This window comes from Tenrec ecaudatus, chromosome 8 (assembly GCF_050624435.1).
Source record: "Tenrec ecaudatus isolate mTenEca1 chromosome 8, mTenEca1.hap1, whole genome shotgun sequence".
Lineage (NCBI taxonomy): Eukaryota > Metazoa > Chordata > Mammalia > Afrosoricida > Tenrecidae > Tenrec > Tenrec ecaudatus.
In genome coordinates, this window is record NC_134537.1 from 47,935,475 (window position 1) to 47,958,688 (window position 23,214).

A 23,214-nucleotide genomic window follows, 5' to 3' on the forward strand; every position below is an offset into this window, starting at 1 on the left:
ACTGATAACAATCCAAGATAGGCTTTCTGAGGCACTGTGAATTTTTACAGAAACAGCCTCAATTTGTCTCCCATGGAGTGGCTGGTGGACCTAAACTACTGATTTTGCAGTTAATAGTCCAACTGGGTGGAGCCGAGCAAATATGACGCATGGCATGCTAATGTGTGAATTGGTCAGTTTGGTCATCCTGATGAGTTAAATATGATCCATCTCAGAAGTGAGGTAACTTAGTGCTCTCAAGAAAGAAGAGCCAGGAGTGGAGCATGTCTTTTGGACCTCAAGAAGCCTGTGCAGAACATCCTCAATCCAGGAGACAAGAGAGCTATGTCACCAGAGAAATGGCAGAGGGGGTGGCAAGAGCAGAGGAGCAGGAACAGCAGGACCAAGAGTACGAAGAGCATGGAATGACTGTCCTGTGGAGTCAGAAACGTGGAGGGCCTTGGGGACACAGGTGGCTGCAGGCACTTCACTGGAGGTAGTTAGGTTTGTTGGCCCATGGAGGGCAGCAGGGCACTTTGGGGCTGACACTTAAGCTTAAATGGAATGCCCTTTGGACGTTTATTGGCAGTGCTTCAAGAGTTTGCTTAAGCAGGAGGAGGTCAGGGATTGTGTGGCTGAGAGGCTGAGGATCAGAGAGAGATGTCCCTGAGGGCATGGTATGAAGAGGTGTTCTTAATGCTGCCCCATCCTCACAACTCGCTGCCATGTTTGAATGCATCGCTGGAGCCACTGTGCCGATGCATCTTGTTTAGGGTTTTCTTTTTGGCTAACCCCTTGTAACATGTCCAAAGTACATGAGATAAACTTTCATCAACCTCGATTTTTTTTTTTACTATATGCAGAGACCTGAGAAGGTCCTTACAGCTTTTATTTAGAAAAAAATAATATTTGAATTTTTGAAAAAAATCTAAAGAAAATTTAGATCATTTTATTAGGGCCTCTTACAATCTTATAACAATCCATACATCAATTGTATCAAGCATATTGTACATATGTTGCCATCATTATTTTCTAAACATTTACTTTCTATTTCAGCCTTTCATATCAGCTCCTCCTCCCCCCTTTGACCTCTTGATAAATAAATTATTATTATTTTCATATCTTATCCCAACCACTGTCTCCCCTTCGCCATGGTTTCTGTTGTTCATCCCCAGGGGTGGGGGTGAAGTGATTATGTGCTCCTCATTGTGATCGGTTCCCCTTCTATCCCGTCCTCTCCTTCCCCTCCCCTTCCCCTCCTGGTATTGCTACTCCCATTTCTGTTCCTGAGGGGGTTATCGGACCTGGATTCTGAGGGGTTTGAGCTCTTAACTGAACCTCTGTACATGCTCTGGTCTAGCCCGCCTTGAAAGGTAGGACTGGGTCATGATAGTGGGGGTTGAGGAAGCCTCAAGGAACCAGAGGAATATTAAGTATTTCATCGGTGTTATACTGCACCCTGGTTGACGAATCCCTTCCTTGTGACCTTTCTGTGAGGAGATGTCCCATTTTCTACAGGTGGGCTATGAGTCTCTGCTCCTAGCCCCTCGTTCTCAACAATGTTTTTTTTTTGTTGTTGTTTTTTTCATTTGTTTTGGGTCTTCAGAAGCCTGTTACCGGATCCCATTGACACCTCACGATCACACAGACTGGTGTGCGTCTTCCACGTGGGCTTGTTGTTTCTCAACTAGATGCCCACTTGTTTAACTTCAAGTCTATAAGACCCCAGATATTATATCTTTTGACAGCCAGGCACCATCAGCTTTCTTCATCACATTTGTTAGTGCACAGATTTTCTCTTCAGCGATCAGACAGGGAAGGTGAGCATCACAGAATTCCAGGTTGTTAGAATAAAGTGTTCTTGCAGTGAGGCAGGGCTTGAGCAGAGGCTCAAAGTCCCTCCACTACACAATGTATTGCCATATAAATATATGTACATATGCCAATACCTCTATTTTTATGCATGAATGTATGACATAGGTACACACCTATGTTTACACTTCTCTCCATAGCTTTGCTTCCTACAGCTTTCCTCTGTTTGCATTTACCTTCCTCCTGCCCCACCATCACACTTCCCTTCTTCTGCCTCTTAAGTACTTCCTCTCAGCTAGATTGCTGTTGCTTCAAAACCCTCAGGATCTCTAGATCCGCCTCATTGAATTTTTAAATCATTTTATTGGGACCTCGTACAGCTCTTACCACAATCCATACATATGCCCGATGTGTCAAGCATATATGTACATATGTTGCCGTCATCATTTTCAAAAGATTTTCTTTATATTTGAGCCCTTGGTATCAGCTCATTCCACCCCCCCTCCTCCCCGCCTTCCTCATGAACCCTTGGTAATTTATCTTCTTTTTTTTTATGTCTTACACCCTCGCTGTCTCCCACCCTCACCTACATAGCAGGCAGTGACACCCTTGCTGGACCAGCCCCTGTTTCTTTCCCTCCAAGGATCAGGTACTCGGTGCACCATCTTAGTGCCCTCCGGCTCGCCAACCAGCAGGATGCCCAGTGCCAGAGGAGCAGCTCCCTCCAGTCGCCAGTGGGGGGACAGGGACTCCTTTGGGATAAGTACCCGACAGCTTCTAGGCTGGAAGGAGCTTCCTCCAGGACATGGCATCTGATCATCGTCTCCTCATTGTGATCTGTTTGACTGGCAGAGGTCACCACGGTGCCACCCAGGCTCCCAACCAATCTTATAAGAAATACTCAAGGGAATGTTCTAGACAGGGAACTAGCAATAACACACAACAACCTGAGATCAACATACATGACAACACCATCCCAAAGTCAACCTAGATATATAAGAAATCAAAGTAAAACAAGTCTACAAGACCGGAAATAGTTATAAATTTGTAAACAAACAAATGAAATAGTAAAAAGAGGAATCAAATAGTGTGGTTATAGAATTTCAAAATGTAGATAAAGTCAAGTCAATTTCAAAAGAGGGTAGACTGCTTTAAACTGAGGAAGAAATTACCAAATTACAGGATATCCTCAAATAAAATGGATAAACCTCTTTAAAATAAAAAGACGAAAAATAGTAAATATTTAGTAAACATTAAAACAATAGCTCTGAAGAGAATGACAAGGAAACCCACAACTAAAATGAATTCAGCACAGAAAATTAGTGGAACAAAGAAACATGCAGCAACATACACACACATACACACACGTACACACACACACATACATAAACCCACAGCAAAATGTCAGCAATAAATTCACACTTAATGATAATTGTACTGAATGTAAATGAATTAAAAGCACCAGAGATAGAGTAGTAGAATAAATATAGAAACAAAATTTATCAATATATTGTCTACAAGACACACCTTGTATTAGTCTGGGTTGACTAGAGAAACAAATTCAGGGACACTCATATATGTGTAAGAGAGCGTTTTATATCAAAGAGCAATTGTATATTGAGAAAACATCCCAGCCCAATCCAGCACAAGTCCATAAGTTTGATAGTAGTCCATAAATTCCTCTTCAAAATTACAAAGTCACTTGCAATGATGCAGAATGCAGGAAGATCACAGGCCGGTGGGTGCAAAGTCTTGTGGATCCAACGCCAGTGGAAGCATCTCAACACTGGCAGTCTCCATATGACTCCTCCAGTGATCCCGGTGTCTCAACAGCAGGAAAATGAAACACAGAGAGTGTGGCCACCTCAAGGGAGAAAGAAAGGAATTTCCCGGGATCCTCATGAGAAGGCCATGCCCACAAGGAGCATTATCTGGCTGTAACCTGATTGAAAGGCTAGACTCCACCCCTTCACTCTTAATACCCTCATGTTTCCATGAGATTATGTAACTACCACACACATTAAACACAAAGCCAAAATAGATGAAAGATCAAGGGATGGAAAAATATATCACATTAATGATAATCAAAAGTGCAGCAAAGACAATATTAATTTCTGAAAAAAAATAGACTATAAGGCAATAGCCAGCATAAAATATAAGGAAGCCATTATATAATGATTAAAGGGTCAATTGAACCAGAGCATATGGATATAATAAATATCTGTGCACCCAGTGAAAAAACCTCAGCATATGTAAATCAGACTCTAAAAGAAATAGAGAAATGGGCAACAACATAACAATAGTCCATGACGTTAGTACGCCACCTCCAATGAAGGACAGAGGAACCAGGAAGAAATGCAACAAAGAGAGGGAATACAAGGGGGATACTGCATAACATTAAAGCATAACAATCTGTCCAACACCTCACGACCAGAATGAAACTGGAGGACAATTATGCTGAGTGACCTTAGTCAATCTCAAAAGGACAAATATGATATGAGATCACTATCATAAAATGTCAAAAAAAGCAATCTTTGATGATAAACAGGGGTGGGAGGGAAGGGAAGATCAAGTACTAGCTAGAGGGTAGCTACATGTTAACTTGGGTCAAGGAGAAGGCAATGGTCAGAAAGGGTGAGGTCAGCAAAAACGGAGGGGGCACGGGAAATAGGGGAAGGAATGCAAGAGTGAAAGGTAACACAGGAAAATGGTATTTCCTACACAATCCTGCAATAATGCTGATCTCAGGGATAGACGCACAAGCTGAGCAAGTGTGGGAGTGAGAGTAGCCTCATGAATCTCTACATAGGTTGGACATGGGATATTTGTATATATCTATCTATTTACCTTTGTTGCCAATATACCAACGCACGTGGCAGAGCAAAGCTATGAAAAACTCTTAGATAGAACCAAACACCTAGAGGGAATGTTGCTGGGCCTGGGGGCTGAGGACCATGGTCTTGGGGGACATCAAAGTCAATTGACATACATTGGTGAGTAGCGGCTGGGATTTTAAAAGCCTGTGAGCAGCCATCTAAAGTGCGAGTATTAGTCTAGCCCTGCCCAGAAGAAACTAAAGAAACTCAAAGAGACGTGGGAAAATTAGCGCTACGGACCACACAGGCATCGGTTTTCATGACCCTAATACTAGAAGAACTAGATGGTGACTGGCTATAACTACCAACTGCTCTGAAATGGTTCACATTAAGTGGATATCTGGTTTGCTGAAGGCTATGGATGAGTGTGGACGCCCCAAATCCATTGCCGAGGTTCAGAGATAGATCAAGTCTCCGGTGAATCTCCTCTGACTATAGTTGCGGCATGTGAACAGACTTATTATCAGACAAAGAGCATTGTAAAGTCTATTATGACAGACGTAGTTAGGTTAAAATGTAAGATCTTACCATTTGCTCTCCCTTTTGACTCATTTTAAAACTGTTTGAGCTTTAAACATTTTCTGCTTTCTAGTCTATTGAGGTTTTTATCTGTCTTACTTTGTTACTGTTGTTAGCTTTGTTTTGTTTTTAGGGTTTTTCTGTATATGACACCCAGGGCAAGTAACTCTGTAGACAGTAAGTAGATTAATGAATGGTCCTTTAGGGTATGGTAGGCAAGGCGGGGAAAATAGAGAGCTAATAGCAAGGAGTACAAGAACAAAGAAAATATTCTAAAATTAATTGTGGTGATGATTATACAACTCTTCTTGATGTGATTGAACTATAGAGTTGTATTGTAATGTGGCTTATATGCCAATAAAATGTTTAAAAAAATAACCTAATAACCTAAAAGGTCCTGGATCAACTGGAATGAAATGTAAAACAAAACACAAAATCATAAGAACAGGCGTACTGGTTGGATAGAGACTGATTGAACCCCTGAGTCACTTCATCTTGTCAAAATGGATAACAGACTCACATGAATTTGGGTGAATAGAAAAGGCAATATATAATAAAGAGTGATCAGCATAATATCACTGTCAAAAGAAGACAGGAGCACACAAGTTATGGACAACAAAGGTATATACAATTACATATAGAATTATGCTATATCAGTAATAACATACATTCATCTATGAGTGACTACATATGCAGACATGCAAGCTGAACACCTATGGATATGTGAATGGGGCTCATGACCATACCATATATACTCAAATATAAGCCGTTTCCCTGCACATTTTGTATGCAGTTTTTGTGGTAAAATTAGGTGCCTCAGTGGATAGTTGGGTCGGCTTATACTAGAGTATATACGGTATGCAGGTTTGGCAAAATACATTTCTACATGTATTTGTATGCATTGTAAATATATCTACATATATTTTAGAGCTAACAGGAGGGAAGGTTGTGAAAATTCCTAATCCTAAGAAAACACCTTGTGGGAACAAGTTATTGGTCATGGAAGCTTAGGACCACAGTTTTGGAAGAGCTGAGTCAATGGGCATAACATAGTTCACCAAAACAATGTCATAAACCTAACTGTGGTGAGTAAAAGTCAGGGTCTTAAGATCTACCGAGTTGCCATCTAAGACGCAACTATCTGTCTCTGCCATCCAGAGAGAATAAGGAGAAAGAAAATCAAAGACTTTAGTATCTTGTATACAAGATAACACAAGAAACAACCAGTCCAAACGACCAACAGTCCAAGCAAATCACAGCCTCCATTACTCAGACCAGAAACACTAGGCGGTGACAACTATGTCTGCTGACCGCTTTGATCAGGAACCCAGGAGGTACTGGGCGGAATGGGAGAAAAATGTAGGGAAAAAAATTCAATAAGAGACCATACTAACTGGGCAAATATAGACTGGTAGAGCCCAAGGCTGTGGCCTTGATACCTAAAACTGACTCCTCCCTCAGGCATCATCTTTTGGCCAAACAACAGGCGGCCATGAAGTAAATAGTAAGTCCAGGGAGAAAGACACTCCTCCTAAGCCAAAGGGCAGCATCTGCTCAGAACCAAAGTTCAGAAAGCAAGAAGAGGGCAAGGAAAGAGATGGGTGGAAATGGGGAAGTCAGTGAAGAAGTGGGAAAAGTGCTATTAAAGTGAGGAATGGCAGCTACTATTATGAAACAAGATGCATATAAATTATTGGACAGAAAAATATTTTTTCTGTAAACTTTTACCACCCACTATAAAAAATTAATGATATATACTAGCAAGCAACACATGGAAATACACTATAGACAATCAACAAGTGAAAATTGAAATTAAAAAGCAATAAATAGCACACAGATAAAAGAATGCTACGTTTGTATTATACTGTTTGTTTATACAAGCTATTTTAATGAAATGATATAATGTCTTAGTTTGTTTAAAATACTCTCCAAAACCAAGACAGGCAAAATGTTTATTATTGTTGAAACAGGTAAGGAATTCATAACACTAACCAGCTATTTTTTTTATGTCCTATGTTAGGAAATTTCCATAATAAAAAGTTTTGGGTTTTTTTAAAGAAAAAGACATGGTAAAGAAAGTGAAAAGACAAGATACAAGCGAGAGAAGATATCTGGGAGACACACAGTTGACAAACGATTAGTACTAAAAATACAGAAAGAAATCTTTATACAAAAATTTGGGGAGCATTGAAAATGAAGGAACTAAAGTTCATCATTCATTCAAATAATATGAATAAGTGTTAGCAATCAAATATTAAGTGGAAAAGTTAGTCTCTGAAGATTCCATAAAACAATATTTTTCATAAAATTAAATATAACTAAAATGAAACAATATATTATTTTAGGAATACAAATAAGCATACATTAGAGAAAAACAAGAATTTTTTTTTAAGTTTTCAGGCAAGAACAAATTTTCAATGAAAATTTTAAACAAGGGGGATCAAGATCCTGAACTATTTCTTGGAGGAATTACAACGGAAGAGACTGTACGATACTGAAGACAAAGCACAATCACAGCACGGCTACCAAGAAATGCAAGTGGTGGGGTCAGAGTAAAAGTGGATCTGTCAAGAAGTCCATTTGTCATGGCAATAGGTTGTTTTTTTTCTTTTTTGGATGCTCAAGGCAATTTCTTAAGGGACTGATAAATTGTCAATGGAAATATTTCAACAACTGATGCAATGCGGGCCAGCACTCACTAATCTATGCCAAGAAATTTGGAAGGTAGCTACCTCGCCAACTGACTGGAAGAGATTCAAATTTGTGTCCATTCTAAAGAAAAGTGGTACCCAAATGCAGAAATTATTCAATAATATCATTAATATCACTTGCAAGTAAAATTTTGATGTATATAATTCAAAAGCAGTTTCAACAGTACATCATCAGGGTGCTGTCAGAAATTCAAGCTGGATACAGAAGAGGATGTGGAACCAGGGATATTATTGGTAATGTCAGAGGGATTTTGCTGAAAGCAGAGAATATTAGAAAAATGTTTACTTGTGTTTTATTGGCTAGGCCAAGGCATTCAACTACACTATGCAAAAGAATGGGGTTATAACAAACTACGCAAGGAATGGGAGTTCCGGAAAATTTCATGTGCTCACCCAAAATGTGTACATGGACCAAGAGGCAGTTTTTTGAACAGAACAAGAGAACACTGCCTGCTTTAAAATTAGGAAAAGTGTATGCCAGGTGTGTACCCGTACATCATACTTATTCAATCTGTATACAGAGCAAAAAAATCAGAGAAGCTGGATTATATGAAGAAGAATGCAGCATGAGGATTGAAGGAAGAATTATTAGCAACTGCAATATACAGATGACACAGCCATGCTTGATGAAAGTGATGAAAATCAAAGACTGTGACCTTCAGTGTGGACTGCAATTCGGTGTCAAGAAAACGAAAATGTTAGTAACTGAATCAATGGATAACATCATGATCAAGGGGTAGAAAATGAAGTTGTCAAGGATTTCATTTTGTTTGGTCCATAACCAGTGCCCATGAAAGCAGCAGTTAATAAGTCAAATGAAAAGAGAAAAGAAACGTATATGACATGTTGCACTGGGAACATCTGCTGCACAAGACCTCTTTAAAGTGTGAAAGAGCATAGATGTCACTTTGACAACTCAGGGGCACCTGACCCGAGCCATGACACTTTCAATGACCTCATATGCATGGAAAAGCTGGGCAGTGAATGGAGATGAAGAAGGACTGGTGCATTTGGATTATGGTCTGGGGAAAATATTAAAAGCACCATGGACTACCATAAAAACAAACGAATCTGTCTTGGAAAAAAGTACAACCAGAGTAGGAAGTGAGCATGGTCCCATTTGTCTCAAGTGCTTTTGACCTGCTATCAAAGTACAGAGACAATAAATAAGAGGAAGAATCTCAACAAGATACCTTGACACAGTGGTTGCAGCCATTGGTTCAAACATAAACATAAGGAGGAGGAGGGCCCAGGTCTGGGCACAGCTACATTCTGTTGTGTGTAGGGTCCCTGTGAGTCAGAACTGACTCAATGACACCGTACAACAATCTAGCAACAGCAAGGCATTTTGCAGGTTGACTTTCTGGAGGACCAGAGAAAGAACACATTATGGGAGTATTTTGAGACGGTTAGCCAAAACGTTAGCAGAAAAACACCAGGGAAAGCTTCTCCAGCGTTCTCCATGACGAAGCTCCTGCTCATTTCGCTCATCAAACAGGGCAATTTCGGTAACACATCAGTGGGACGTTGATAATAGCTATGCACTTTATACTCCTGATTTGGTCCCTTCTGACTTCTGTTTATTTCTTAATCTTAAAAAAATTAATGTTAATTTTTTTTCTTTAGCTAATAATAGAAAAAAATAAGACTGCAAATTCTCGGGATTCTTGATACTTTAGTGATGGACTACATCAATGGTATTATGGCTCATAAAAGGGTCTTGACCTTAATGGAGATTATGTTATGAAATCAAACTTATATACGTTATTTTTATATTTTCATTCTAATTTTCCATGACCTTTTGGAAGTTGAACTCCTATAAAAAGGAATGTGGGAGAAAAACATACTTTTTATGACTACATATATATGAAATAAACATATAAAACTGAGTGAGAGAATAATGAGTACATAGTTTGGTAATGAGAGACAGGGAGATGAAATGGAAGAGAACTATATAGAAATATATATAAATTATTGTCAAGATCCTAATTTTCATGTTGATTATAGGCACCCATGAATTCTTTTTATATTCCTAGAATTGAACAACAACAACAAAACATTCATGGACAAGTGATGAGAGTAAGTCATAAATCCATGGGTCTTAAAATGTGTTTCATGATCCAGTACCATCAAATACCAACTGGAAACGTGTTACAAATGCGAATCAGTGAGACCTACAATGGATCTGCGGAACCAAAAATTGTGGGACGGGCCCAAATAGTAATATGTGTTTTTAAAAGTGGTCCAAATGAATCTGATGTATGCTAAATATTGAGAACCAAGATCAGAAACCAAAGATAACAGTCTTTGAGTCTGTATACCTGTATCCAATGAATACAAAAGAATATTGTCATCAGACTTTTTTGGTGTTGTTTTTAGTTGAGTTTTGGATGAGGGAGAAATTGAGACTCTATTTCTTCACGATACTCTAATATCAAGTATTTTAAAAAACCAACCATAATTCCTAGTTACACCTCAGTGTAGTCCTAAGTTTTACTGTGTAGGCCCAAAGAGGAGAACCCTGGACGAGATGTCGACACAGTGGCTGCAACAACAGACTGAAGCATAGCAATTGTGAGGATGCTGCAGGATGAGGCAGTGTTTTTTTCTGCTGGACTATAAATTGGAATGGAGTCAATGGCTCCTATTGGAAACACTTTCAGAACCTAACCTGCCTTCTGTAAACGTCAAAAAGAATCTTCAAGAGGTGTTCTGACAGCTTGAAATGGAAAAGTTGTACTGGCTCAACACACCAAGGGCAACTTCCAGAAGCAAAAAGTACAGGCTGCATGCGGGGCTACCTGTTGACATCACTGGACATTACTTCCCAAGACAGAGTGCAATCTCTAGAGTTTTGTACTCCTCTGCAAATGTTACACTGAGAAGCATTTTATCTTCAAGATAACTGTGATACCTTATGAACCTCTGCCAATTCATGTTCCAGCCTTGCTGCCCTCTTTAGGAAACCAGCTTTGGTGGTAACAACCTTTGGTTTTAGAGGTCTGATTCGGGGTTGTGTCACAAAATCTGGAAGACATGACTCAAGTTCCACTAGGCCTGTCGGAAGAAAACACATGTTCTTAGCACTGGTGCTTAAATTGAACATTTTCAAAGTATATTGTAATATCAATAGCTGCTTGGCCAAGGGGCTTCATTTAGGATTATGGATAAAGTATATCTCATAGAATAAATTATCCTTGAAAAGTAAACAAAATTTTAATACAATTAACTCATGTTTTCAGGCTTAAACTATTAAATGAGAATTTTATTCTAAATGAAAATATTACCCAACAAAAACTAGTAAATAAATAACCATTAGAAAATTAATTCTATGAAACTCCCTACCACCATTCTAAAGTGGATGTATACCAATTGATTATATTGTGTCCTCGCGATGGCCAGGCAGAGCTACAGTTTCAGCAGTCGTGGGCATCAACTCATGATCTTGGCCATGTAATGCTTGAACCGTCAGCTGAAATGTAAATAGGCAGTTCCAGGGCTACAGATGAAATCTATTCCAAAGTATGTCTTAAGATCGAATTTGCACAGGAACAGGCACATACTGTTCTTATCTAGTATAAGAAAAGACGCAAAGCCTTTTCGCTGGTTTCAATGCTATACATTCAGCAAGTGAGGGTGATAATGAAGGATTTGCTGCAAATATGGGGGAATTTACACAGCATTAAAGGGAAAGAAGGGATGTCCTGACATGTTCCAAACCGAAAGGTTTTCTTTTCTTTCCTTCCTTCCTTCCTTCCTTCCTTCCTTCCTTCCTTCCTTCCTTCCTTCCTTCCTTCCTTCTTACTATATATACTCTAAATAAGCTTCGCTTCTCAAAACTCCATGCTATCAAGTCTACAGTGACCACAGAGCAGCTGACGGATGATTTTGAACTGCTACCCTTGCCATTGGTAGCCCAACATCTACATCGCCAAGGCTCCAGCCTGGTAGGGCTCCTCCGTCTTGCTTAAACTCCATAAAAGAGAAAACCCTTTCTGTGAATCTAGTCTCTTCACCTCCGTGCTCACTTAAAATCTGCTTTGTATACCTTGGTATAAAAGTGTGTTTTTTTTTTAGGGGGAACCCAAGTCTCCATTTTCATCATTAATATTTTTATTAAAGTCCTTAAGAATGGATATGGCTGGCATCTTAGGCTATAGGTTTCCAAACTTCTTGGGCCGACTGCCCACTTGACACCATGAGGCGGTCTTTTGTTCTGACCAGCCCTCGCCTGAGCCACCTTTCATCCAACATCTATCATCAGATGTGAGCTGGAGGTCATTTAGGCTTTCTTTGAATGGCGTCAAACTACAGTTACTTTTAAGGAGTCTTTTAACAGTAATATTAAATTCATTGTAAAAATTAGGAAAATTCCCCAAATATGAAAAAATAAGGGGAAAAAGCACCCCAAATACAACTACCCAGAGAAAACTGTTCATATTTCAGTAATTAATGCTCAGTACACATGGGATTACCATGTGAGGTAGTTAATTGTGCCAAGCTGGCCGATAAACACATGTGGGATTAACTGAAGGGCAGAGAGATAAATGACTTGGCGAGCCTCGCCTTTCCTGTCTGTTGCTCTTTGATCATCAGACCAGTGTGCGGCTGCCTTGTTTGCTCTCTGTCTCAATTTGCAAGCTACACTACCTGTGGGACACCTAACCTGTGGATTGTTTCGCTGCAATTTGAGGTTTCTTCAAGACCTGGAATTTACATCTCTGGAGCTGGGGACTGTCAGACTCTGTCATCTGGCTGACTGTTGGTGACCTGCCTTGCTGTTTGCTGCCTGTGCCTGGATAGCCTGAATTGCTCTGCAGAGGACTACCTGGTGGCCCTCAAGACTTGAAGGACTGCCAGTGTCTCACAACTGTCTCACGGGAGTGAGTTGCACTCAGTCATTTGCACTGCTTTATAATTTAACTGTTTATTTCTTGTGTTATCTATCTGCATATATATATATATATATATATATATATATATATAATTTTTAGCAATCTGGTTTTGTCTCTCTAGAGAACCCTGTCTAACACACCATGAGTCACAATCAACTTGATGACAACAGGTATTGGGGACTGGACTTTGATCATAGAATACATACTTGAAATCATAGTCTAATTAGAAATTTCCTTTTTTTGCTGATTTAACATTATAGTTTATAAATATACTATGTAAATAAAAATTTTGATTTGTATTATTTTAATAGTTATAAAAGTTCCATTATATGTATATATCCCTACTGCTGATAATATAGGATATTTCCATTGTTTCCACTATTATAAGTGAGATGGGAATTTTGGCCATGTTTCAGATTTTATTTTCAACATATATGCCCCCAAATGAAATTGCTGGGCCAAAATGCATGTAAAAGAATAAGATTCTTAAAAAAAAAAAAAGTGTAAGATTCTTAATTTACAGTGCCAAATTGCCTTCCCAATGTATAGTAATAAAAAAGTTTCATTAGGGCTTTATGAGTTTTCTCTTGAATGAATTAGGTATTCTTATTTTTCTTTATCAATTCAAATTTGGTAAAAAATAATACACCAGTTCTATTTGATTTTTATATACCTCTGAATATTAGTAATATTAAATGTTTTTAAATATTTATAAGCTCATTGAATTGTTAAGTTATTCTAAGTGTATGTTTTAAGTTATTCTATAGTATATTCATTTATTTATTTGAGCCTTAATATTTTATTGGTTTGTAAGAACTCATACACATAACATCAAACATGCTGCTTATTATCAGTGTTTTTGTTTAACTTTTAATGTAAGCATAAGTATGTTTTACATATTTAATTTCTGTTTCTAAGATAGGTTTCTTATCTTGTCGTTTTATTTTTATAAGGTACTTACCTTCATAGGTATTGAGAAAGTGGTTTTTGACTACAAAGTTCTCCGAGTTGTTGTCTGGGAAGCGACCAAGGCGAGATAGGGGTCCATAGATCTGTGATGCATAGTCAGAATAATCCCGGATGATATTTCTTCTCTGCAATTTTCCTTCCACAATCTTTCCCTTTCCTACAAGTTTTCTGATTGCTAAAATAAAACATATCCGCATGACTATCTCCAAAATATTGTTCTGAATGATTCAGAGGTAGACCAGTATACCAACACTAATTTCATTCCCAAAGGATTTATTCAAATGAATGAATTGCAGGATGATCGCTAAACAACACTAAAAACAAAGAGGTGTCATCTCTGTGACCCAGACTGTCACCAGACGGGTGGGAGTGACAGAGTTGAATCTGACAGTGTCCCCAATTGGTACTCATCAGAAACCTGTTTTAACTGTACCCAAGCACAAGACCAAGAGGAGGTATTCAATGAAAATTTGTTAATCAATGAAGGAAACGAGTAACTGAAAGAAGAAAATAGGATGGTTGAAGAAGAAGTAGGACAATTAATCTCCTAGAGAATAATTTAAAGGGATTCTACAGGTTCTTCAATAACCTCTGTCCATCCTAACCAATACCTGCAAGCTGGAATATGTTCCCAGCTTCTAGTTTTCAGAATTGTTTGGCAGTCAGTGCCAGAGACTCAATTTTACACAATAGGAGTATTCTCATTGAAGGAGTCATGCTTGCTACCTCCAATTGTCCCACTCCTTCCAAATCCTAATTGCAGACCCCACACTCTAGGGAAGGCTCTACATCATCGCTTCCAAACAGGGCTGAAATCAGACTTCAAGACTACAAAATTACGTCACAAGAACTGTGTGTATGTCTTGTGCCTGCTTATGTTTCAGTCTTAGGGTTTCTAGAATTCAATAAAAGTCATTTATGTTTATTAAATAATCATCAGTCAAATGCAGTCAATCCATCATTGAGGTTGTCAATTAACAAAAAGGAAAAAGATAAACACATCTAGAATTAGTTTCAAAGTTATCTTTCTCAATCAAGAAAAGCTAAAAAGTTAAATTCACTAAAAAGAATTTTTATAGAATTAATTTAATTTTTGCACATCCACACACTAGGTCCAGAAAGAGTTGTAGCACAGTTAAATAATGTCCAGTTAAAGATCCAAAGCAAATTCAACTCTTTCATTTTCTTCAATGCTCATGCCATTACCTGCTACGTGTCTGTGTTGAATTTTTGCCACTTTTGCCTCCTTTGCGTCCTGCAGTTTAGACCATTTGGCATTCAAGTTCTGCGTGTTCACTTCATTTTGATTCTCTTCACGCTTCTTCAGCAGCTGTTTTAGAACTTCTAGACGGATGGCCTGCAGTCTGCACATAAATTGTAGGACACAATGAAGTACTGAGTGTTTCAAACAGTATGTTCTACTAGAGAGCAAGAGAACATCTGCCATCAACTGGCACTTCTCTGTGGCATCTGGTAATCAAAAGACCCCTCTAGCAAAAGTGTGGCAAATGAATTAGCTGGAGGAGGAGAGCTCAATGGGGAGTCTTCATGAGGCGTACTTCTGAAGGGCCAAGAGAGTGATGTAAAAGGACTCTGTAGGCTAAGTAAATATAATGAACCACAAAGTGTACGTAGTTCTATGTCATGTGGTCTGGCTGGTGGATTAAGTACTAAGAGAGTAAAGAGAAGACAAGTCATGGCAGGCTATGTTAAGGAGTGAATGTGGGAATATTAAACTCAATTCCTGGCATGTGTTTAGCACTCAATCAATCTGTTTCCCTTCCCCTTAGCTTCAACTTGTTCTCCCAGACCAAGCTTTTTCATATGTACCCAACCATGTACCAATGACTCCAAAATCTATTCCTGCAACCCAGATCTTTCTGAGCCAGAATTTCTAACTATCAACTTCAATTTCCAGTTGATCCTAACAACCACAAAAATAAAACAACCTACTCACATTCTTCCCCCAGAAATCTACTCCATCTCTGACATCTTCTTCCCTCCACGAAAGAATCCTCATCTACAACACTGGTACCTCCATCCCCAACTCATGTCCTTTTGTCAACTCCCCACTGACCTGGTCTCGATTTCCATTTCCTCCTTTTGCCAATCTTTGCCCCACATAGTCGGCAACACATTGGCACATATTACTGTTACATAAAAATGTAGGCATAATTTACTTTCTCACTGAGTTGTCAATGATTTATTAACTGTTCACCATAATCCAGGGAGGGAGCCAACAAAGATGAAAAAGACAAAATGTTTTCCCTCGAGAAGCACTGCTGTAGTGGAGCAGGCATATAAACCAACATTACCACACCAGACATAAGTAGCAGGCGAGAATGATGAAAAGACTTCCGTGGAAAAAGGAAATAGGGATCAGTTAAGTTTAGCCTTGCCCACAGTGGCGGAAGGGGCGGGGCTTAGAGGAAAGTGGGGAAGACCTCCTCAGAGAATCTCAGTAGTCTTGAGGACAAGTAAGGATTGGGATTTGCCACACTGACAAGGGAAAAGAGAGGTCTTGTTAGAGGAGAAGAAACGTTCAACATGAAAAGATTAGAGACAGAGCAAACATGTCACACTAGGAGAGCTTCTCAGGGAATGCACTTGGGAGGACGAGAGAACCGTGACAGTGGGGTACAAAGAGGCTGGCGCGGCTCACAGTCAGTCATACGCCATTGTTCACCTTTCTCTCGGCTGTTAGAATGCTAACCTTCATGACCACTCACCTCAGCTTGAACTGTCAAAGTGAAATGAGGACAGTTTATACTCTAAGATTATTGTGAACATTAAAGGAGTTAATGAATTCAAAGTGCTGGAAGAATACTTCTCAAATTTGAGCATGCATCAGAAGAATCTAGAGGGTTTACTGCAACACAGATTCCTGGGACCCACCCTTTGATTCAGCAGGTGGGGGTGGGGGTCTGAGAATTGGTTCTTCTAACAAGCTATTAGGTGACAGTGTGCTGCTGGTCCAGGACCACACTTGGAGAACATTGTCTGGTTCAAACTAATCAGTCTCTGCATATGACATACTCTAAACATGCCATTATCACTGATTATATGGCCTAATGATGGCTTCTCACCATGCAACTGCCAGCCCTAAGCTACTCCCTCTTAGTACTTTACCCCAAACTCCACCTATCACACGCAAAAGTAATCATCCTCTTGCCTGAATTTCCCTAGCACTTCCTATAGCCATCCTTCAAGATGGTGATTTGCTGTCCTCCATGCTCCAGCTGTAAGGAGCTCCGTCAGGGCACCGGCCATTTACTGTTTATCCCATTTCCTCAGTTCCTAGCATAGAACCCACCCAACAGGAGGGATGCAAAATACATTCATTGAAATTATTTTCACGTTAATACAATGACTCTCACCTTGTTATTCTCACCATAATAAAATTATTCTCACCTTAATAAAAGAACCCATTTTCTCAGATAGGGCCCTCCAGCAGCTGCTAGCTACACGATTACTATTTGTATTGTTCTTCTGAGAAGACAGCTAGTTACCTTTCTGCAGAAACACTATTTTCTAGTGGATTGCAAGCTGTTCCAAGATGTCACAGAGTTTGGATGCAGAATGAATTGGGTGTTGTAAAAAAATTAACTCTCAGATGTCTGTCTTACCATCAGGGGCCTTGGTGATGCTGTGATTAACAATAACTGACTCAGCAGAGCCTGGAGCCGAGGACAACCTTGACAAGTGCCCTTCCTGTGTCTCTTGCTCCAGGTATTACAACTTTTACTTCTGGTCATTTGTACATACTCTTCCAGCGACAATCTCATTACTGAAAATATTATCAGTTGAAATGCAACCAGATGTACTTAAACAGATTGTGATTTATGGACTGTGAGTTCATCTCTTAATTGAAGGAGTACCGTATATACTCATGTATATGCTGAGTTTTTCAGCACTTTTCCCCCCTTGATTTTCAACACTTTATTTTATTTTTTAGATCATTTGGGGGGGGGGCTCGTACAACTCATATCACAATCTATTGTGTCCAGCACATTTGTACATTTGTTGCCATCATCATTCTCAAAACATTTGCTTTCTACTTGAGCCCTTGGTATAAGCTCATTTTCCCCTCCCTCCCTAACCCCCTCCCTCCAAAACACTTTATAATTTATAAATTATTATTATTTTGTCATATTTTACACAGTCCAACATCTCCCTTCACCCACTTTTTTTGTTTTCCGTCCCTCAGGGAGGGGGTTATATGTAGATCCTTGTGATTGATTCCCTTTTTTTACCCCACCTTCCCCTTCCCCTCCTGGTATTGCTACTCTCATTATTGGTCCTGAGGGTTTAATCTGTCCTGGATTCCCTGTATTTCCAGTTCTTATCTGTACCAATGCACATCCTCTGGTCTAGCCAGATTTGTAAGATAGAATTGGGATCATGATAGTGAGGGTAGCATTAAAGAACTAGAGGAAAGTTGTATGTTTCATCGTACCCTGACAGATTGTCTCCTCCCCGCAACCCTTCTGTAAGGGGATATCCAGTTGTCTACAGATGGGCTTTGGGTCCACACTCCATACTCCCCCTCATTCCCAATGATATGACTTTTGTTCTTTGATGCTTGATACCTGATCCCTTCGACAACACATGATCACAAACTGGTGTGCTTCTTCTATGTGGGCTTTGTTGCTTCTCAGCTAGATGACCAGTTGTTTATCTTCAAGCCTTTAAAACCCCAGACACTATATCTTTTGATAGCCGGGCACCATCAGCTTTCTTCACCACATTTGCTTATGCACCTGCTTTGTGTTCAGCGATCCAGCACATTTTTATGCAGTTTTTGTGGTAAAATTAAGTGCCTCAGCTGACATTTGGGTCAGCTTATACTCGAGTATATAGGGTATATAACTTATCTTTGCAACAGAAATATACCATGAGTTATAGAACGAACCCAAGGTGTCCTACTATGAACCCAGAGATAAGCTCAGTTAGGAGGTTTGGGGAGCAAAGGAAGAAGGACATATTTAGGACAGTGGCACTGGGAATGAACAGGAAGGAACAGTCTGAAAGATGTCCCTACAGAAATCTGTGGGATTCAGAGACATTCCCGACAGATATGAAAGGGGGGAAAAGAAAATGAGATCCACTCAAGAGAATTGTTTAAAGCTGGGTTTCCTGGTGAATGTCTTCCCACACCGAAAGCACATTATACATTTATGTAATTGAAGAGAGAATTATAGAGAGCTATTATACCACCCCAGGAGTGTGCAGTTGCTCCCCAAACACCCAGAAACCCAATTTCCCCCTTCAACAAGTTGAGGATTGCTTTGAAACCCAGACATTTGGAAAAGTATGTGTATTGTAGATAAGAGTATTGGCATCACTCTCATCAGTGCTAGAATAGCTGCCTACTGATGGTGAACCTACTTTTGAATCTCCTGCTCCCTGAAGGCCCACTCCTTCCTCTCCATTGCGTTCATCATCTTCCTCCTCTTCTCAAGCTGGGTAGTGTCATTCAGAGATGGAAGGGAGGCTTCCCAAATGCGCTTCTCTCGGGCCCTTTCTATCATCTCCACCTCAGCTTGTCCAGCTGGGAGACCCCGACCTTGAGGATGAAGCCGTGAGAACACTTTAGAAAGAAGTGGGTAAACTCATGTGCCAACTAGTGCATAAATTATCTCCCTCTAGTTCCTATCCTCTAAATTCAAGATTGCTAATGCGTACCACTGGGTCAACAGCATAAACAGTGACTATACACATGAATACCACCTGATGAAATAGATATTAAGAAATTTCCTCCAGATATGCCTCACAGGTGCTACTCACTTGTACCTTTCATTGATTCTTCTAAATGAAGTAAAAAAGATATTCTAGTTCCACCTATGATGCTTGAATAATATTGGGATGCTACTAGAGGACTGGTTATTAGACAAATCTATATTATAATATATAAAGAAATATAAAAGTTCTTAAGTAGGAAAATCTCAAGATGATGAGGTAGAGGGAATTTGTTGGTCAATTAAAAATATATATTTTTAAAGACAATGAAAAACTAATCCAGTGGTTCTCAACCTTTCGAATGCCTTGATCCTTTAATACAGTTCCTCATGTTGTGGTGACCCCCAACCATAAAATTATTTTCGTTGCTACTGTAACAAATCTGGCAACCTCTGTGAAAGGGTCGTTCGACCCCCAAAGGGGTCACAACCCACAGGCTGAGAACCGCTGAACTAATCTATAGCTGAAAATTCACCATATTTGTGTTTTGTCCCTTACAATAAATATACAATTTAGGGCTATCATCATTCATCTTCAACTTTAAGAACTGAAATACATAAAGACCTCCTGATGGAGAGACCCTTAGCTATACATCCTGAAAATACAGACCCTCACTGACACTAAACTCTATGTATACCTCTCTGGCAAAAATTTAAGGACCCTCCCGCTCTAGTGGCTATTGTTTCCAAGTGCCATCAAGTCAGTTCAGACTCATTCTAATGCTATGTACAGCAGAGTGACACACTGTTGGGTCCTGCATTATCCTCACAATGATTGTTCTGTTTAAACCCATTGTTGTGGCCACTATGTCAATCCAGTTCATTGAAGGTCTTCCCTTACCAAGCGTGATGTCCTTTGCTAGACATTAGGCTTCTTTTCAAGACAGATTAGTTTGTTCTTCTGGAAGTCTGTGGTACTTTCAATATTCTTTGCTAGTGATGTAATTCAAATGCATGGGTTCTTCTTTGGCCTTTCTTATGCAATGTCTAATTTCCACATGCATATGAGGAGCAAGGGATAGCATTCCTGATGTCAGATGGAGCTTGGCTCCAAGCAGAAAATACCAGAAAGAGGTTGCCTGTGGTTATTGTCTATGCAAAGGCATTCTACATGTGGTTCATAACTATGGATAGCCTTGAGGAGAATGGGAACTCCAGAGCACTTCATTGTGCTCGTGTGGAACCTATAAATGGATCAAGAGAGAATTGTGCCAACAGAAACAAGGGACTATTGCACAGTTTTAAATCAAGAAAGGTGTACATCAGGGTTGTATTCTCTCCAGACTTATTCAAGCTGTATGTTGCGCAAAAGAAAAGAAAAGCTGGATTATATAAAGGCAGATTGGAGGAAGGCTTATCAGCAACCTGAGATATGTAGATGACATATTTTGGCTTTCTTTACATTGACTTATAATCCATACTGAAGGCTACAATCCTTGATCTTCATTATCTAGTGCTTCAAATCCGCCTTACTTTTAGCAAGCAAGGTTTAGCAGCAATCAGGCGATCAAATGATGGGTAAATCTGCTGCATAAACCTCTTTACAGTGTTGAAAAGCAAGGATTACACCTTGAGGACTAAGGTGTACTTGACCCAAGCCATAGTATTTCCAATCTCCTCATATGCGTGTGACAGTTGAGCAATGAATAAGCAAGACCAAACAAGAACCGATACCTCTGAATTATTGTGCTGGCAAATAAAAAGTACCATGGACTGCCAAGGCGACAAACAAATCTCTCTTGGAAGAAGTACAGCTAGAATGCTTCCTCAAAGTAAGGATGGTGAGACTTTATCTCACATGCTTTGGATGTGTTACCAGGTGAGACCAAGGTCTAGAGAAGAACGTCATGCTTGGTAAAGCATAAAGATAGGAGGAAGAGGAAGACTCTTGACAAGATGGATTGGCAGTGGCTGCAACAATGGGCCCAAACATAATAGTTGTGAGGATGGTGCAGGTTAGGGCGGTGTTTCCTTCTGTGGCACATAGGATTCCGATGACTCAGACCTGAGTCTACAGCACCTACAACCACAGTATTCCATTGCTCCGTTCAAGTGATTGTCTCTAGACCTATGGCCACGTTCCACAGGAGCACAAGGAAGTGTTCTGGAATTCCCATTCTTCTCAGTGCTATATGTGGTTTGCTATGATCCACACAACTATATGCTTTTGCATAGCCAATAAAACACAGGTAAAATATCTTTCTGGTATTCTCTTCTTTCAGCTATGATGTCGATGACATTCCTTGTTCCGCCTCCTCTTCTGAATGTGCCTTGAATTTCAGGCAGCTCCCTGTAATGTATTGTTGCAACTGTTGTTGAATGATCTTCAGCAAAATTTTACTTGCACGTGATATTAATAATATTACTTGATTATTTTTACATTCTTTTGGATTGCATTTCTTTTAAATGGGTACAAACATGGATCTCCCTAGTCTTTCAAATTTCTTGGCATAAACTAGTAAGTGCTTCCAGTGATCCATCAATGTGTTGAAACATTTCAATCAGCATTCTGTTGATTCTTGTAGCCCTGTTTATCACGAATGCATTTAATGCAGCTTGGACTTTTTCAGTGTTTCCAGTTCTTGATCGTATACTTGAAATGGTTGGATGTGACTATTTCTTTTTGGTACAGTGACTGGGTATTTTTCCAACTTCTTTTGATGCTTCTTGGCATGGTTCAACATTTTGTCCATAGACTCTTGTAATAAACTTGAGCCTTGACTTTTTTTCTTCAGTTCTTTCAGTTCTTTCAGTTTTTTTATTTCCCAACTCCAGGTCTTTGCACATTTCATTATAATACTTCACCTTGTCTTCTTGGTTTGCCATTTGAAATATTGTTTAGCCTTTTTAAAAAATCATTTTATTGGGGGCTCATACAGCTCTTATCACAATCCATACATACATCATGTCATGTACATTTGTTGCCCTCATCATTCTCAAAACATTTGCTTCTACTTGAGCCCTTGGTATCAGCTCCTCATTTTTCCCCACCCTCTCACCCCCACCCCATTCTGTTCAGCTTTTATGTCTTTAATCCTTATATTTACTTTAACCAATGTATGACTGTGCTTGTTATATAATCTGGTATTGACTTGTGAAGGGGTGGAGTCTAGCCTGTGAATCATGTTGCAGCATGATGACCTCATTTGGAGGTACCATGGAGGTAAATAGCTCACTGGAGGCCAGATACACTTACATCCTCAAGACAATGCTGAGATGCTTCTACCACCACTGGATCAACAAGACTTTCCACCCACTGGTCTGTGATCTTCCTGCATTTGGTGTCATTGCCAGTGTTTCATGAGTCCGAAGAGGAATTTATAGATTGGTATCAGATATATGGGCTAGTATCAGACTTATAGACTTGATCTGGACTGGGCTGGGATGTTTTCTCCATAATCAATTGCTCTTGTATATAAAGCTCTTTCTTATACACATATGAGTATCTATGAATTTGTTTCTCTACTCAACCTGGACTAACTCAATGATCAAAAGTAATTTTCAGAGTCTTTTCTGACATCCACTATTTCTTCTTTGCCAGTCTTATTAATGACCTTTTTCTTTCTCCATTTATAATGTTCTTGATGTCATCTCACAATTCATCAGGTCTTCTGTCATTAGTAGTCAATGAATCAATTCTATTTTTGAGGTCTCAAAATTTCAGGTCTCAAAATTCAGGTGGGATATACTCAAGGTTATAGCTTGCCTTGTTATA

General features: G+C 39.5%; 1 protein-coding gene across 1 annotated transcript in view; it reads right to left on the reverse strand.

Annotated features, from left to right (window-relative positions):
* Positions 1 to 23,214, reverse strand: part of CFAP91 (cilia and flagella associated protein 91) — a 66,307-nt gene that overhangs the window by 27,519 nt on the left and 15,574 nt on the right. Inside the window, exons 7-10 of the mRNA XM_075556366.1 lie at positions 19,150 to 19,327; positions 14,968 to 15,125; positions 13,754 to 13,936; positions 10,812 to 10,954 (exon numbers count right to left, since the gene is read on the reverse strand). Of these exons, the coding sequence (XP_075412481.1) occupies positions 10,812 to 10,954; positions 13,754 to 13,936; positions 14,968 to 15,125; positions 19,150 to 19,327 (662 nt within the window). The remainder of the gene's footprint in view (positions 1 to 10,811; positions 10,955 to 13,753; positions 13,937 to 14,967; positions 15,126 to 19,149; positions 19,328 to 23,214) is intronic.